The sequence below is a fragment of the Aegilops tauschii genome, chromosome 2, assembly GCF_002575655.3.
Source record: "Aegilops tauschii subsp. strangulata cultivar AL8/78 chromosome 2, Aet v6.0, whole genome shotgun sequence".
In the NCBI taxonomy this organism is placed as follows: domain Eukaryota; kingdom Viridiplantae; phylum Streptophyta; class Magnoliopsida; order Poales; family Poaceae; genus Aegilops; species Aegilops tauschii.
Window position 1 is genome coordinate 408,109,476 of NC_053036.3, and position 17,448 is coordinate 408,126,923.

At 45.5% G+C, this 17,448-nt stretch overlaps 1 protein-coding gene across 2 annotated transcripts; it reads right to left on the reverse strand.

Annotated features, from left to right (window-relative positions):
• Nucleotides 1-764: 764 nt before the first annotated feature.
• On the reverse strand, nucleotides 765-6,159 carry LOC109743917 (probable protein phosphatase 2C 40). 2 transcript variants are annotated; one of them, XM_020303011.4, is made up of 9 exons: nucleotides 5,641-6,159; nucleotides 5,395-5,566; nucleotides 5,047-5,197; nucleotides 4,883-4,946; nucleotides 4,228-4,335; nucleotides 3,549-3,674; nucleotides 3,191-3,438; nucleotides 1,403-1,605; nucleotides 765-1,304 (listed from the first exon to the last, which is right to left on the reverse strand). In XM_020303011.4, exons 1-9 carry the CDS (start codon nucleotides 5,860-5,862, stop codon nucleotides 1,264-1,266), a joined length of 1,335 nt encoding a protein of 444 aa, XP_020158600.1. In that variant the 5' UTR covers nucleotides 5,863-6,159; the 3' UTR covers nucleotides 765-1,263. The 2 variants fall into 2 exon arrangements, with proteins under 2 accessions (XP_020158600.1, XP_020158606.1); XM_020303017.4 differs by having other exon boundaries at nucleotides 765-1,323; nucleotides 5,641-6,146.
• Between the last annotated feature and the right edge of the window lie 11,289 nt (nucleotides 6,160-17,448).

Genomic DNA, 17,448 nt, shown 5'->3' on the forward strand with positions numbered 1-17,448 from the left:
GACCAGGTCGCTTCTGTCCAACTCTTTTGAGGAGCTCAGGTGGATCCGCGGAGTCATGTGCTTCTTTTTGGGAGCCAGGGCGACTCATGTGCGGAGTACTGCTCTATCATATTCATTGCACAGCGACTCATGGGCATTCGAATCAGGTGCAGAGTGGCAGTATCTAAGTCTGCTGCGGGAATCTGATAAGTAAGCGTGAAAGTTGATGCGCGTGTTCTGCAAAGATTTCAGCTGCTGCTAAGTTAAAATCTGGTCAAAACGCCATCGCAAAGAGCAGGAACTGAAGATAACCTGAAGAATGATTGCACTTGGATCCAGCGTGCAGAGACGGTTGTGCAAATTCAAGTTTTTTTATTTAGCATATGCGTGTTTTCAGGTGAATGCTTCGATTGAGCCAAAGTGCATACCCAGCGCGTCCATGAATAGAAGCACTAGTGCTTTTTTTAGAGAAAAAAGAGGCACCAAGGGCTTGCTTGGCACGGTAAATCCCGCTAGGCACATAAAAATTACAACCAATTCAAACACCCCTACAAGTGTAACACAGAATGGACTGTAGTGCTGAGCAAATCCGACGACCCGGGTAGAGGAATTATCAGCAGTTCCTATGGCCATCTAAATTAAGCAGCGTGGACTGGGCAAAGAAGCCATGCTTTTGTCATCCTCTTGCCCATATTGTCAGATCTAGACAGTGAGAACCATAAATTTTGCCAGCCGGAAGAGTGAGCCGTCACGTCATTCACAAGGAATACAGGGGTACAAAGAAATGGTGAACATGTCTTGTTTACTCACAGCTAATCCTTAGGTGTTAATTACAGTATTGAATCATGGAAGATACGGCATGATTCCGATAGGGACCTTAATTCAGATCTGCCCAAAATGAAATTCAGGATCTCACAGCTAATCCTACTTGACAAATACAATGCCGCAGCTATGTGTCACACTTCTATACGATGGATAATTTACATGATGGCTGGCTGACCTTAGAAGAGAACAGCCGTTCTTAGTTAGCATGCCTTTGGCCTGAGAGAAAGCCCACTGAACATGTTGGTACCAACAGGCAATTCCCTTGCTCCATAGCATTACAAGACGGAGTATCTTGTGCTTTGGCTCTTCAACACAGGTCCCACCCTCCCTCCCACCCTCCCTCCCTGTCAATCCAGTTGTTCATCTTAGATCCTAACTCCATGATAATACATCTAACAGATCAACCATTGCAAGAATGCCAAGTGCATCAGTCTTCCGGAATATCGTTAGATGGTTGCTTCAAGATGACTCTTGCCCTTGGTCACTACTCGCTTGACCCACTGTTTCTCGAGGAGGAATCTGCAGGTTTAGGAAGATTTATTCCAGACGTGGCTTTCAAACTGACAAATAGCTCACAAGAGGGTGGAAGATATAATACCGCGTGAGGGCCGCTTTCCCTCCATTGCTTCTTTCTTTTCCTGGCAACTATGACAAAGGAACGGACCATCCCAGGGGCACACCTTTCCTGGCTTTGACAAACCCTCGTGTATCGATATCCCCTGACCAGACTCTAACTCTACTTGACAAATTGCACATACAAAGAGCTTGAACATATTTCGAACTGGATACTCAGAGTCTAGCCTGCATTCACCAGAAATGAAATGACAGCAATTAATAGACAATAACAATAAAAAAAATTGGATGACACCCAACTGGTAAGCCATTCAGCTTCATAAGGTGTTTCCATATCGAACGAAACAGGCGCTTTGCTTTTCTGCTTTGTTTGCTTTTTCACTTCACCCCTGAACTACGGGAAAAGATAGTTTTTTCAACCCTGAAACTCTAGAACCGTTTAAATTGCAACCTCAAACTATTGAAATATCCACTTTTTACCCTCAGCTGGTTCCATGAGTGGTTTCGGGTGGCAGGCCGTCCAAGCACTGCCATGTCACTACCGTGGAGAAACAAACACTACCAGAACAAGCAATTGAAGACAAACTGAACCAATGGGATAAAATAACTTCCACAAAAGAAAAAAGGCTTATAATTCTAGAAGCCAGAGAAAAATAATACAACAACAACAACAACAACAACAACAAAGCCTTTCAGTCCCAAAGAAATTGGGGTAGGCTAGAGTTGAAACTCATAAGATCTCGAAACCAAGTCATGGATAGCTAACTTCCACGCGATCCTGTCCATGGCTAGTTGAAACCCTGTCCATGCTTGAGAGAAAAAAAGGTAAAGGCAACGTTTTTTTTTTCCGATGTGGAAGTGAGGTTGCAGACCTGTGGCATCCATGTGGGCCGCAAGGCACGTGTGAAACCACTTGAGGTGAAACTGAAGCATTTCAATAGTTCAAGGTAGTATTTTAAATGGTTTTAAAGTTCAGTGTTGAAAAGTGAACTTTCGCCATAAGTTTAGAATTGGACGGTTGACATTTCTTTCTCTTTTGATGTTTTTGTCAAGTTCCGGATGAACACTATGGTGGGGGAGTTTGAGTTGTCCCGTTGTTGTCAATCTATGGTGGAACCCAACGAGGCGCATGGCAAAATATGGTGTTTTCACAAGACATGACAATTGTTGCCAATCAAACATCGAATCATATTTTTTGACAAAATAACCTTTAAGGACTGAATCCAAATATTTAGCAATGCTACAAAAGAAGTATAGCGTCCTACAATAAGAATTGTCGAAAGAAGACTTATTGCCTGGTTGATAAAATGTAATGCTAGCCAAATGAACTAAATTAAACACAAATGTAACGTGTGGTACCCAATCACAGCAACACATGTACCAACCTGACTTCAGTCTAAAGGGCTATGCCCTGTTTCGTTGAATGGTAAGGTGTTATATAGTAGAAAACCCATACCCAATGCTCAATCAAAACAATATTTTCTATTAGATGTATGGCATCGACCATTGTCACAGAATCTAACAGAACCTGTGTTCCAGCATATACAATTTCAGCCTGCAGAGTAAGGTCTCTTCTGTTGAATATGACAAGGTGTAACTCATGTGACATCTTCAGCTCAAATGGCATGTCACAAGTTACCAAAAAGCTAAACCACTGCTAAACTCAGGTGACATCTTCAGCTCAAATGGCATGTCACAAGTTACCAAAAAGCTAAACCACTGCTAAACTCAGGTTTCCCAAGTACGAGTTATTGTTTAGTCAGGAAGCTTTGGGTTCACCATATAATCGACACAATGGAGAAAGGGAACATACCATCTTAGCAGAGATGGGCATCCATCCTCAAAGACTTCCTCCACCAAGTCGGGCTCAGAAGTACGCTCCGTATCAGCACGCGATAATGTGTCTGATGTTCTTTTTCTGATGAATATATTTTTCAAAAGACTAAAGCCATTCCGTGCCTTCTTTCGAGAATGTATAGTGGATTTTGGTTTTTCTGGCGGTATTATGTCAATAACAATACAAGTTGTATCATCCCTTAATCCTTTTGCATCCACTGCTTCCTGCAAAAGATCAACAGTAAATAACAATTTTATTCTAATGCACAAAGACACACGGTACAAACTGAGGATTCCAGGTTGTGTGCCAGAAATGAGGGGTTAAGTGGCTGTACTTTGACAATTTGATCCGCTGCAGCCTCTGGAGGAAGACCTCGTGCGCAACTAAAAGCCATTTCCGCAGTCAAGGCATCCCAAACACCGTCACTTGAAATAATTAGACGACCTCCAGCACTAGATAGCTGCAGCAAGCATTAGAAGACATTAGTATTTCGAAAATATGATTAAAAAATCTTCAGAAAAACACTTTATTATGAGAATGCCGACTTTTCACACATGGGTGCAGACAAAACTTTTTGCAAAATGCACCTTGTATATTTCAAAAGGCAATAGGGATTTTGTGTAGATGTGCCACATACTGACATACATGTGCACTTGACAAACATCAAGCAAAAATATGAACTATTGTGAACCACAAAAATCTGTACTGCTACAAGACACTTGCTATGTTTGCAAATATGTCATATCTTTTCTGTACAAATACACAAAATAGAACTAGAATTTTCTTTTTCAGATGGTGTTTAATTTTACAGGTTGTGCTTCTGCAATAGGTTGCAGAAGCACCCATGTCTATCAAATTTACACAAAAAGGACATTTCACGAAGTGACAAGAAAATAAAGATGACAAAGACAACGAGAATATTCAGACAGTAGAACTTCTAGTGCCTTTTATTGTGACGTTTTGAATTTGGTTCTGTACAGAACAGACGTGAAGAATTTTTTAGGACATTGTACCTTGATCTGCTTCACAAAAGGAACAGGAATGATAAATTCACCAACATCCTGATCGCCAATTGATCTTGATAGGCATAAACCTCCTGGCCAACATCTAAGGGGGCCAATCTGGTTGGGCAATAAAGGAAAGAAGGGTCAAGCTAAAGGTGTGCATCAGACCTATTAGCACAATTATGGTTCAGGGAAATAATGAGAAGATATATATACAATATATGTAATCGTGATAATGTGCAAGCGCAAAGTTTTGAAATGAACCACCGAACGGTGAGCACTCAACAGCATGTAGAGTAAGGCACTCATTAGAATTCCATAGGTACACAAAATATGGGAAAGTGTGGTTCTAAACCAAAATTAGTACTTGTATAATAAGTAAGTCGATTCATTAGTCCCCGCGGATTAAAATAACAAAGAAACAATCAAACAATTAAAAAGGGGCGAATTTGAAGTAAACAGCAAGCCCTGGTCACCAAATGAAAATTCTACGCTTAATAACTTGGTACAAGTCAAATCAGTCGCTAACATAGAGCAACACTTTCCTAGCTACATCTTTCCAAAGTCATCAAAATATAAAGATTCAACTTTAGAAAGTTCCTTGGCTGCCAACACGCAAAATAGAGGGAAAACTTGAGCAGAAGCAAAAGATGAAGAGCAAAACCTCAGCTCCACCAACAATATTTAGTCTGCCAACTTCACCTCCACATTCTGTTACACGTCCAACTCTACAAATGGAAACCAAAAAGTGATAAGAACCAGCGACATATATTCATGAATAGAGCAACGGAATTAATGCATTTGTAATATAGTGTAAACAAATCTTACTCCTCCCCGCTAGCATCAAAACGATGATCAGCCGACAAGTAGTAAATCGAACCCTCTGCTTCAAGAACACATCGAGAATCACCGACAGATGCGGCAGTCACAACGGAGCCGTCGATTATGACGAGCGTGACGGTTGTCCCCGAAGAGTGTGCTGAAAGACAGGAGAGGACAAACAAGGTTCAACACTGGTACTGTAGGAGCGTACTAGTAGCACGAGAGCATGGCCATGCCCAATTTGAATTGATGACCACCCAAGCTGTGTGTACTTCTAGACATGGCAGTAATTGGTAGTACTAGGAATGGAGGTCTTAATTAGCTCCATGTATAAATGGGAGCAGGGAATTTGACCTCTTGTCTGGAAATCTTTGTCGGTCTTGACGAAGCCGGCGACGAGCGCCCTGGGCAGCGCGGCGAGCCACTCGTCCCTGGTGAGGTGGGCGGGGACGCAGCCGAGCACATTGGCGAGGAGCCTCTCCTTGGCGTACACCGCGGCGGCGGCCCCGTTGTGGCCGTCGAACATCTGGAACCAAACACCTCTTAGAGCAGATCGCCGGGCGAGATGAACGAATAGGTGAAATGCGGCGGGGGGCTTACGGCGAATGCGGAGAAGGATGCGCCCGGGTGGCGCTCGCAGCCCTGCTTGAGCAGCGCGTAGTCCTCGCCCTTCCTGGCCCGCGCGGCCTGGCCCGCCGCGACCCCGGGCCGCTCGCCCCCCGCCGCATCGGCCCGCTCCGCCGACGCCTCCCGCAGCAGCAGGTCGGCGAGCGCCATGCTCCCGTGGCGCCGCCTGGGCGTCCTCGCCTCCGCCACCGCCATCGTCGCTCAGATCCCAGCAGCGGATCCTGCGCGCATGGCAGGCGGGGGGGCTAGCTGGCTGGGCGAGAGAGAGAGCACGCGCGCGGGACGGGTCTCTGGCTCGCGCTGGCAGGCAGGCAGGCAGGAGGGTTGGCCTGGCGGTGGTGGTGTGGTCGGGTAGCAAGCGGCCCCGAACCTTTCCGCTGGCTTTTTTGCCTGGGCGCGCGAGGCGAGGGAGAGCTGTTGCTTTGCGGGATCGGCGAGGGTGGTGGGGGGGCCCGGCACTCACATGGGGCGCGCCGCTCCCAGAGAGAGAGAGAGAGAGGAAGACGACGCGCAAATCCAGCCCGCTCCCACGCGCGCCGTCCCCGGCCGGACAAATTTATTGCGCGCCACCAATCAAATCGCCCAGCGTTGCGTTTTTAACGGACGCGCCGCGCCACAAAGGTGGGCCGGGTCTGGGTCTGGGTCTGCCCTTGTCACACGACGAGGTCGGGCTTCTTTTTTTTTTTTTGTAGAGAAGAGAAGAGAAGAAGGCGTCGTCTACGTACCCGATCGTAGTCCCAAGTGAGTCCCGTGAGTATCTACAAAACGAGTTTGGACTGTAACGACGATTCCCTTTCTATGCATGCTTGGGTCGACATGACATAGGGGAAGACGACATGAAAAAGTAGCAGCAACAGGTGGCTGCGCCTTGAGATATTTCGAAATTGGCTTTTGGCTTCAGGAAAGTACTCCACTCCAGATAAATCCCATCCTCGTAGTAATACCAAAAGTTTGTATGTGTGACCATTTGCTTGAAAGTTCACCTGTGCGAGTTTCCCATTGGCTAACTTTGAAAAAAGAGGTGATCGGTTCATCACATTGATATGGTTGCAAGATCCAGACATCCCAAAATAGGCATGGCAAATCCATGTCTCCGCCCAAGGCCTCAAAAATGATGATGGCATTCTTGTTGCGTCCTTTAACTGTCCATGCCATTTTATGGGCGGTTCTTTCACTTTCAGTGCGTGCAATCAATGGAGCCAAGCATACCCGAAAACCCACGGCTTGTTCATCTCCAAAAGTCTCGCCGTATTCTGACCAGATGCTCTCAAATACTTCAGACCAAACACTTCGACCACCTCCTTCGCAAATTGTTTGACGAAGAATATTGAAGTGCTCTCCCATTGCCAAGTTATCATCGATGGAATCTTTCGAAATACTACAGGCCATCATGCACAATGTGATAATGACCTTCTGCTCAGTGCTACGTCCAAGCAATCCCCGTGCAGTTCCTTCTTTGTTGGAAGGACCTACCATGTTGCTTCACAGCATTGCAAATGTGAATAAGCAAGGACATAGACATTCTAAACCGGCGTCGTCGAAAGTACCTCTCTCTGGATAACGAGGATTTGGGCCAAGATAGTTGCGTATCAATCGGTCGCCCGCCTCTTTCAGTTCTCTCCATACAAACTCACGAGCGAAAATCGAACTGCCATGCTTCGGCCTCTTGTTCTTGTGCATCATCATCATGATCGTATCAATATCTCCACCTCGGTCAAGTCAAAATCCTCATCCGACGAGTAATCATCGCTATAGTTGGAGTCACACAAACTCATCCATAATACGAAACTATCTATCAAGCTAAAATTCTACAAGTGCTTACAAAAAAAACGCAAACGATGTTTTTGACCTTTGTAAGAATTTCGTCGAACACCTTGTGGGCGAGGAGGGGATATCCGATTGGCGGGGTCCTTGGTGGCTAGTTGTTGCCGGGAGGAGATGGAAAAGGCCATGTGATGTCCTCCGTCGACGTGGGGAAGGCGACGACATCGCACTGTCGCCGCCCCAGGCTCGTCATCGATCCGTTCGACCGCGGCGGTCGGGCAGCAAGCTACGGTGCTCCAGCGGCCGCTAGGCCACCTCGGAGGGACACGGTTGAGCTCAATGGCCATTGCAGGCGGCGGAGTGTCGGCCGTCATGGGCGGATGCAAAATTGGAGCGGCGACGACCGTCGAGGTAGCGGAGGGGATCGGTGGGGTCGGGGCGGCGGAGCGACGGCGGTGGCCTTCGGCGGGATGGAGATCCGGCCAGGCACGGGAGTGAAACAACCATGGGCGATCATCCCGGGGGCAGTCACTTGTTAGAGTCAGCGTCTTGGTTGGGGTTGTGTGGCGGCGGCCATGTCCCTTTGTAGGAATAATGTCTCCCACGTTCTACCCCCGTTCTGATGGTGCGTCTAGCATCGTTGGAGGGCATGTGGAGGTTTGTCTCTGTCGGATCTTACGGGATTCGGTCGGTGCTGGTCTTCGGTGGATCTATTTGGATCCGATCTTCGTCTGTCTTCGTCTAGGTGTTTACATGCTTGATCCTTCTGATCTACGACTTTCTTCATTGGCGATGGTTGCTACTCTAGTGCGCTGGTCCTATGGGGCCTTAGCACGACAACTTCACGGCTGTCTACTACAACAAGGTTTGTCTGGCTCCAGTGAGGAAGAGGCGATGACGGTGGCGCGCGTTCGACTCGCTCCAGTGCTTGTAGTCGTCGCTAGGTGGCCCACGGACATGATTGTAATTTTTATTATCTTTATCGTTCTTTGTATTGCCATGATTGAAGTTGAATAGATTGGAAGTTTTTCGAAAAAAAAGAAAGTGTTGTACATTTGCGGCTCTTTGTCTTGTATTTTAGGCTGCTGAAAGAAACTATAATTTTTTGTGGTTGGGTAACTGTTGGAGGACGTTTTTTGCCTCTTCGTGTCAAAAAAACGTCTCATGCTACATTAAAAAAAACGCCTCGTGCTAAAAAATAAGGCAGGCATTGGAGATGCTCTAATCGATGCCCGCTGCCCTAGAGCGGATGTAATCAAGGAGAGCTTTCCTTTTCGGTTCCTCGTTTTCCTTTTTAATAAAGTTAATATGTTCACATGGATGGATGCAACCAAGGAAATAAGTGGTTGGTTGCCTTGCTTTGCATTGCAGTTTCAGCCAGCTGTGCACTTGTGCTCGCTCCTTGGGGCCTTGTTGCCTCTTTTCTTGTTTCACCGTCGGCAACGGCATGCTGTTTTCTTTCGACGACTTTGGTTCCATCGTTTTCTGCTCTAGACTGGATGGTGATTGGGGCCGTGAATTATGGAGGGCCGGCCGCTGACTGGCATGCATGGCGGAGAACGCTTCTTTGGTCCGCCGGCCGTGGCTCTTGGTCGTCGGATGTATCATGGATCATGGATGTGATCACACATTCACACAGGTCAGTCCTTAACTCTATGGTCAGAAATCCACCACTTGTTTGAGAATGCAGCAATCCGCACTGAGATGCATTACTTTGAACGCTGGGGCATGGGTGTACTATTCCAGTATCGTGTTCAGCTATGACGAGGTCGGCTTCCAAGTTTCGGTGACATAGACAAGTACGGTTTCTAGTTCCGACATACCAACCGGTTTGTACCAGCTAAGGGCATCTCCTGAGCGGATCCTCAAACTATCCGTAACCGTGTGGACTGCACAATTCAGACATGTTTAGCCATCCAACACAGGGCTGTATCGATCTGCCGAACGGTCCGGACGTACTTTCTCCGGCAAACCCGAGACAAACTGAGGGAAGGGGGAGGCTTTGCGTGAGTCGGAATAGTAGCCACATAGGATTCAGACACCCGGGCCCACGCCTCCATCCTCCCGTATTCTCTCCTTCAGTTTATCTCTTTTGCCTTCGCCGCCGCTCCATCACCTTGACCGCCTCACCACACCCCTGTCGAAACTCGACGAGTCCGTCACCTCCAACGGTACACCCGGACTCCACGTCGTTTCACACCTCTCCTCCGACCGTCGCGCAGGTACCATCCGCTCCTCCGGTTCTCACCATGTCCGACAAATGTTCGGTGAATTGCCCGAGCTAAATTTTGTTGTCCCTTCTTCTTTGAAGCAATGGATTCAGATAAGGAGTACATACGAGCACTATGTTGAGTCGTCCGACTTGTCTAACGAGGAGGACCACACGGATGAGATGGTGATGATGCAAACGGTGCTTGCAGACGCGGGGTGTGCACAGGAGCATGTTATCAGTTTCAAGGGATCGATCAAGGGTCACCGAGTGCTCATCCGCAACCAGGCGCGCAACCATTTGACGCTGATGGACGACTACCTTGTCCCTGATGCCCTCTTCACTAACAATTTCTCTGGTTACCAGAAGTGCACGGCCGCACTGCAGATGCATATGGCACGACCGCTGATTCGTGGGACGAGTACCTACGGATGTCTGAGAGCACATGCGGAGATGCCATGGTCAGGTTTGCAACTGCCATGGTCGAGGTGTTTGGACCTCAGTACCCGACAAAACCAATTATGGCAGACATCGAGAGGATCTTGACAATCTTGGAAGCAAGAGTGTGGCTAGGTTTGCTCGAATCCCTTGACTGTATACATTAAAAATGAAAGAATTGCCTGAAAACTTTACATGGGCAATATCAAGGTCATGTAAGACGCCAGTTGCATCACATGATATTTGATTTTGTTTTAAAAATTAAAACTACTACTACATTTGAACATTTGAACTATTTTAGACTATATATGCGTCTATTTGAACGTGCGGACTTCAAAAAGATTGAGATCGAATGTATGGGTATAGCGTTGGATGGTTGGCTCACGTATGTGTGCCCGCGGATTGGTCCTATGTCTGCAGACGGATACGGGCGAGTCAAAGTTGAAGATGTCATAATAAACCACCATTTGAGCCTTACTCAAAGCAATACGTTTTCATTGCCTGATTTAGTTACTCCGTTCGTCCTATAATATAAAAGCGTTTTTTGACAAGTGGGACAGAGGTAGTAGTGAAGGCCGAAACACATTCACTCGGTGGGGGCAGTATGTGTTGCCTGATTTACTAGTACTAGTTAGTACCCAAGGACTTCAAGTAGGTGTTGTGCCAATGTGTGTGTGGTGGTGTAATGTTCCAATTTTTCAATTTGGATGTTTTTTTAAACCAATAGAGACTTTATTCCTCAAATAACAGCCAAATCGTTTACAATGAGGTGAGAAATAAAGTCTAGAATAGAAGATTCCCAGAGATTGGAGGATTTATCACTAAATGAATTATGTGCTAATGCATCCGCCACTTCGTTTGCTTCGCGGAGGCCGTGCGAATAATCGACATTTGCAAAATCCAAAGATAGCTGCTTGCACTCCATCACCAAAGCTGCCTCCGATCCAACATAATCATCTGGGTTTTGAACTGTCTCCACAACGAAGCTATTATCAGACTCGACTAGGACCTTGTTACATCCAATCTTCCCTGCTAAATATAATCCATTTCGAATCGCCATCGTTTTTGCCGAATCAACATTGCTAACATGAGGGATGTACCATGTTGCTGCCGCAATAAACATCCCTCGTCCATCGCGGGCGATAGCACCCGTTGCTCCTGTTAGGGTTTCAGAGTGATACGTTGCGTCAACATTTACTTTTACTACATCGCTCCCTGGCCGCCTCCACATGTGATCACCACACTGTTCCGGCTGTTTGTTCATGTATGCACGAAGGAAGTTAGTAGCCAACACTCTAATAGATAGTGCGGCCCTATCTGCAGTTTGAATTGTCTCTCCCTTGACGTGTTGACGTTGTTGCCACCACAAGTACCACGCCACAACCAATATAAGCTCTGCTATAGAGAGACCCTCTGTAATAGATTTGATCTTGCAAAGAATTTCCATTGTGATAGATCCCGAACGGTCATGTTCCACTGCCTCTAAGATTACATCATACAGACCCAGATCAGTCCAAACTTCTTCCACTCTTTTGCAAGTAAACAGGCAATGTTGTATATCGTCTAATCCAGTTGCGCAAAACGGGCATTGGGGAATAAGTGGGATATTTTCAATTTGGATGTTAATAGAAGCATATCATTATTTTATTTGGATTTTTCTATTTTTCATTTGAAGTACAAAAGCTATTTGGGGGATTTATTTAAACCATAAATCAATTTAGGGAGTTATTTAAAATCCTGAAAATTCATTTATAAAAAAAATTAAATGCATCATGGGTTGGAAATATTTTCCAAGCTCGTAATATTATTTAAAAAAATTTCAATTCATGTCCTTTAATAAAAAGGAAAGGAATGAAATTTAAAGGCTAAATGGGTCATAGCCCGATAGCTTTTTTTTGAACACCATATAGCTTTATTTAAACGATGTTTGTAGGGATATGCCGGTGTACTAAATTAGGGGTCCCTTAGTACCTCAGAGTTGTGCACAGGCAGTTGCAACCCTCCGGACGACAAGGCCTTGCCGGGGGATAACTCAACCCAAGCCTCAACTCTTGGACACCAAAAGAAGACCTCCAGGCAGGTGATCGAGAAGTACTAAGTTAGTACTGAAGATCAAGCCTCCAGTTGCCGGCAAGCTTCGCCCCGGCAATCGAAGACCCGACAAGCTCCTTGCCGGAAAGTTCTCCCTCTTGCCCTTCGGCCGCTCCACCTCATCGACCAGCTGATGGCTTGTCAAGATTAGGTGTCGAGCGGGCAGGCGGCCTGAAGGGAGTCAACAGGACGCTTGTCGGCACGACGCATGCATATCAACTTTATTGACACCCATCTGGTGGACGTGTCAATGAGATAGGCTCGTCCACGCCGATGACACAAAAGGAGAGACGCCTTTTGCCAAAGGATGGCCACCAGCTCATGATGGATTAAATGCCCTTATCCTACTCCGACAGGATTAGGTTGGATAGCATCGAGACCACTATTCAAATACATGTAATGACCATGTTGCCACTGTGGTGACCCCTTTTTGTCTATAAAAGGAGGTCCATGGCTACCTTGGCACGGGTCGACACCCTGCTCACGCTTACACAGTAGTTGCACCTTGCTCACGTTTTTCTAGCAAGCTGCGCTTGTAACTTGAGCCCCAAGTCAAACCACCCAAACACATGAGTAGGGTTTTACGCCTCCACAACGGCCCGAACATGAGAAATCCTCGCGCGTGTACTGTTGGATTCGCTCTCTGTGCTCGTGGATCACCCCAGCCAAACTGCAAAGGGATCCTCGCCGGTCCCATAGATCGTCGTTCTCTGACATCTTTGGCGTGCCAGGCCGGGGGTTGCTTGTGCGGATCCGATTTAGCAGTTCTCGTGCAAGTTTGGCCATCTTCTTCATCCATGGCACCGAAGAAGAAGAGCGCAGCGGTGGGTGCACCATCGGGCTCCAAGCTGCCTGTCCAGACGCCACCAGTGGGCGGGACCGACGGCGAGCCCTCTCCATACCCTTTCTGTGGAAATAGACATACTCACTCCGTCGGAAGCCAAGACCTGCACGTCGCTACGTCGAGAGGCGGCACTGCAGTCCACAAGGTCGCTACGGCTACCTCCAAGGACGACACCGCCGGGTCCAAGAACGATGGAGTTGCGGGATGAGCGCCGAGGCCGTCGCAAGATGGACACGAGATGCTTCCCCACGACGAGGTCGACCCTGGCCAACGGCTAGGTGATAACCCACAAGTATAGGGGATCGCAACAGTTTTCGAGGGTAGAGTATTCAACCCAAATTTATTGATTCGACACAAGGGGAGCCAAAGAATATTCTCAAGTATTAGCAGCTGAGTTGTCAATTCAACCACACCTGAAAGACTTAATATCCGCAGCAAAGTATTTAGTAGCAAAGTAGTATGGAAGTAACGGTAACGGTGGCAAAAGTAACAGTAGCAGTTTTGTAGCAATTGTAACAGTGGCAACGGAAAAGTAACTTAGCAAAGATCAATATGTGAAAAGCTCGTAGGCAATGGATCAGTGATGGATAATTATGTCAGATGGCATTCATCATGCAACAGTTATAACCTAGGGTGACAAAGAACTAGCTCCAATTCATCAATATAATGTAGGCATGTATTCCGAATATAGTCATACATGCTTATGGAAAAGAACTTGCATGCCATCTTTTGTCCTACCCTCCCGTGGCAGCGGGGTCCTAATGGAAACTAAGGGATATTAAGGCCTCCTTTTAATAGAGAACCAGAACAAAGCATTAGCACTTAGTGAATACATGAACTTCCCAAACTACGGTAATCATCGGAAAGAATCCCAACTATTGTCACCTTGGGGTATGCGGATCATAACTCGTAATAGGTGTCTACAACTTGCAAGATCGGATCAAGAACACAAATATATTCATGAAAACATAAAGGGTTCAGATCTGAATTCATGGCACTCGGGCCCTAGTGACAAGCATTAAGCATAGCAAAGTCATAGCAACATCAATCTCAGAACATAGTGGATACTAGGGATCAAACCCTAACAAAACTAACTCGATTACATGATAAATCTCATCCAACCCATCATCGTCCGCAAGCCTATGACGGAATTACTCACACACAATGGTGAGAATCATGAAATTGGTGATGTAGGATGGTTGATGATGACGACGGCGTCGATTTTCCCTCTCTGGAGCCCCGAGCGGACTCCAGATCTGCCCTCCCGATGAAGAACAGGAGGCGGCGGCATCTCCTTATCGTAAAACACGATGAATCCTTCTCTCTGATTTTTTCTCCCCGAAAGCGAATATATGGAGTTGGAGTTGAGGTCGGTGGAGCTTCGTGGGACTCACAAGCTAAGGGGGCGCGCCCCTACCCTTGTGGTCGCCTGGTGGGCCCCCTCTGGTTGATTTTCTTTCGCAATATTTTTTATTAATTCCAAAAATATTCTCCGTAAATTTTCAGGTCAATCCGAGAACTTTTATTTCTGCACAAAAATAACACCATGGCAATTCTGCTGAAAACAACGTCAGTTCGGGTTAGTTCTATTCAAATCATGCAAATTAGAGTCCAAAACAAGGGCAAAAGAGTTTGGAAAAGCAGATACGATGGAGACGTATCAACTCCCCCAAGCTTAACCCATTGCTTGTCCTCAAGCAATTCAGTTGATAAACTGAAAGTGATAAAGAAAAACTTTTACAAACTCTGTTTGATCTTGTTGTTGCAAATATGTATAGCCGGCATTCAGGTTCGATCATGTACTAACCATATTCACAATAACATTTAGGTCTCACAATTACTCATATCAATGGCATAATCAACTAGCGAGCAATAATAATAAATCTCGGATGACAACACTTTTTCAAAACAATCATGATATGATATAACAGAATGGTATCTCGCTAGCCCTTTCTGAGACCGCAAAACATAAATGCAGAGCACCCCTGAAGATCAAGGACTGACTAGACATTGTAATACATGGTAAAAGAGATCCAGTCACAGTCATACTCAATATCAATTAATAGCAAAGCATACAAATGACAGTGGTGCTCTTTAACTAGTGCTTTTTATAAGAGGATGATGACTTAGCAATAAAAGTAAATAGATAGGCCCTTCACAGAGGGAAGCAGGGATTTGCAGAGGTGCCAGAGCTCGAGTTTTTGAAACAGGGATAAATAATATTTTGAGCGGTATGCTTTCATTGTCAACATAACAACCAAGATATCTCGGTGTCTTCCATGCTAGATACATTACAGGCGGTTCCCAAACAGAATGGTAAAGTTTTTACCCCCCTCCACCAACAAGCACACTCCACGGCTAGTCCGAAACAACGGGTACCGTCCACACAAACAACAGTCCTGGGGGAGTTTTGTTTGATATTTATTTTGATTTGATTTGAGCATGGAACTGGGCATCCCGATTACCAGCCACTTTCTCGTGAATGACAAGTGAATCAACACTCATCGTGAGAATAACCCACCTAGCATGGAAGATACTGACAGCCCCCAGTCGCTACATGAGCGATTCCGACATACAAAACAGATTATCATTCGAAGGTTTGGAGTTTGGCACATGCAAATTTACTTGGAACGGCAGGTAAATACCGCATATAGGTAGGTATGGTGGACTCATATGGAACAACTTTGGGTTTATGGAAGTGGATGCACAAGCAGTATTCCTGCCTAGTACAAGTGAAGGCTAGCAAGAGACTGGGAAGAGACCAACTAGAGAGCGACAACAGTCATAAACATGCATTGAGATTAACCAACATTGAATGCAAGCATGAGTAGGATATAAATCACCATGAACATAAATATCATAGAGGCTATGTTGTTTTTGTTTCAACTACATGCGTGAACATGTGCCAAGTCAAGCCACTTGAATCATTCAAAGAAGGATACCATCCTATCATACTACATCACAACCATTTTAAAAGCATGTTGGCACGCAAGGTAAACCATTATAAACTCCTAGCTAATTAAGCATGGCATGAGTAACTCTAATCTCTAATTGTCATTGCAAACATGTTTCATTCATAATGGGCTGAATCAAGAACGATGAACTAATCATATTTACAAAAACAGGATAGGTCGAGTTCATACTAGCTTTTCCTCATCTCAATCATTTCATCATATATCGTCATTATTGCCTTTCACTTGCATGACCGAACGGTGTGGATAAGAAGAATAGTGCACGTGCATTGGACTAAGCTGGAATCTGCAAACATTTATTCAAAGGAGAAGACAAGGTAATATGGGCTCTTTGTTAGATCAACAATAATGCATATGAGAGCCACTCATCATTTTCATCGTGGTCTTCTCCTCTCGACCCAAAGAAAGGAAAAATAATTTCAAAGAAACACACTGAAATGTTTTTGGAGTTTTTGTTTTTCTGAAGAAGGTAAAACAAGAACGAGAAAAACTATTTACACGGGAAAGCTCCCAACAAGCAAAAGAAGAACGAGAAATCTTTTTGGGTTTTCTTTTAATAATACTACTAAATAAACATTAATGGAAAGAAGCTACAACCCGTTTTTTTGGATTTTCTCAAAGTTTTTTCAAACACACAAAAAGAAAGTGAGAAAAAGAAATGAACTAACATGGATAATACAATGAAAAAGTCTGAACACCGACAACTGAAATGAGTGTGTGAACATGAATGTAATGTCGGTGAGAAATACGTACTCCCCCAAGCTTAGTTGGCTTTTGGCCTAAGTTGTTTTAGGGCCACGGCTGGCCTGGCGAATATCCAAAGTTGTAGTCGGGGTTGTACTGGGATGCAGCAGCTACTGCCTGAAGGGCTGCAGCATGGAGGCGAGCGGCCTCCACCTCTCTCTCATACTCGTTAGCCTCCTTTCTAGTTATAAAATATCTCCGTTTTTCCTGAAAGTTAAAGAAGGCAGGAGCAGGAAGGGTAATATGGACAGCACGCTGCCGGTCAAAGATTAGTCGGTACAGGAGGGATTGTTCGTTCCTCACAAGAAACTGGTAGCATACCAAAGCATTATAATCAAGGAAAGCAGGTGGTAATTCAATGTCATTCCCTTTTATGAGCACCCCAAGATAATTAGCTAGACGAGTGGCATAAATTCCACCAAAGAAATCTCCGTCTTTAGCATTAAGGTGTAACCTCCTCGCAATAATAGCCCCCAAGTTATATCGTTTATCATCCAACACAGCACACTTGAGGATACTAAGATCTGGAACGCAAAGGTGGCTATGCTCATGCTTACCGTTAATGCATCTACCTATAAAGAGAGCAAAATAATGTATAGCAGGAAAGTGAATGCTCCCCATGGTAGCTTGTGTAATATTTCTAGTTTCTCCCACAGTGATGCTAGCAAGGAAATCATTATATTCAGTCTTATGGGGTTCACTAATGATGCCCCTTGGGA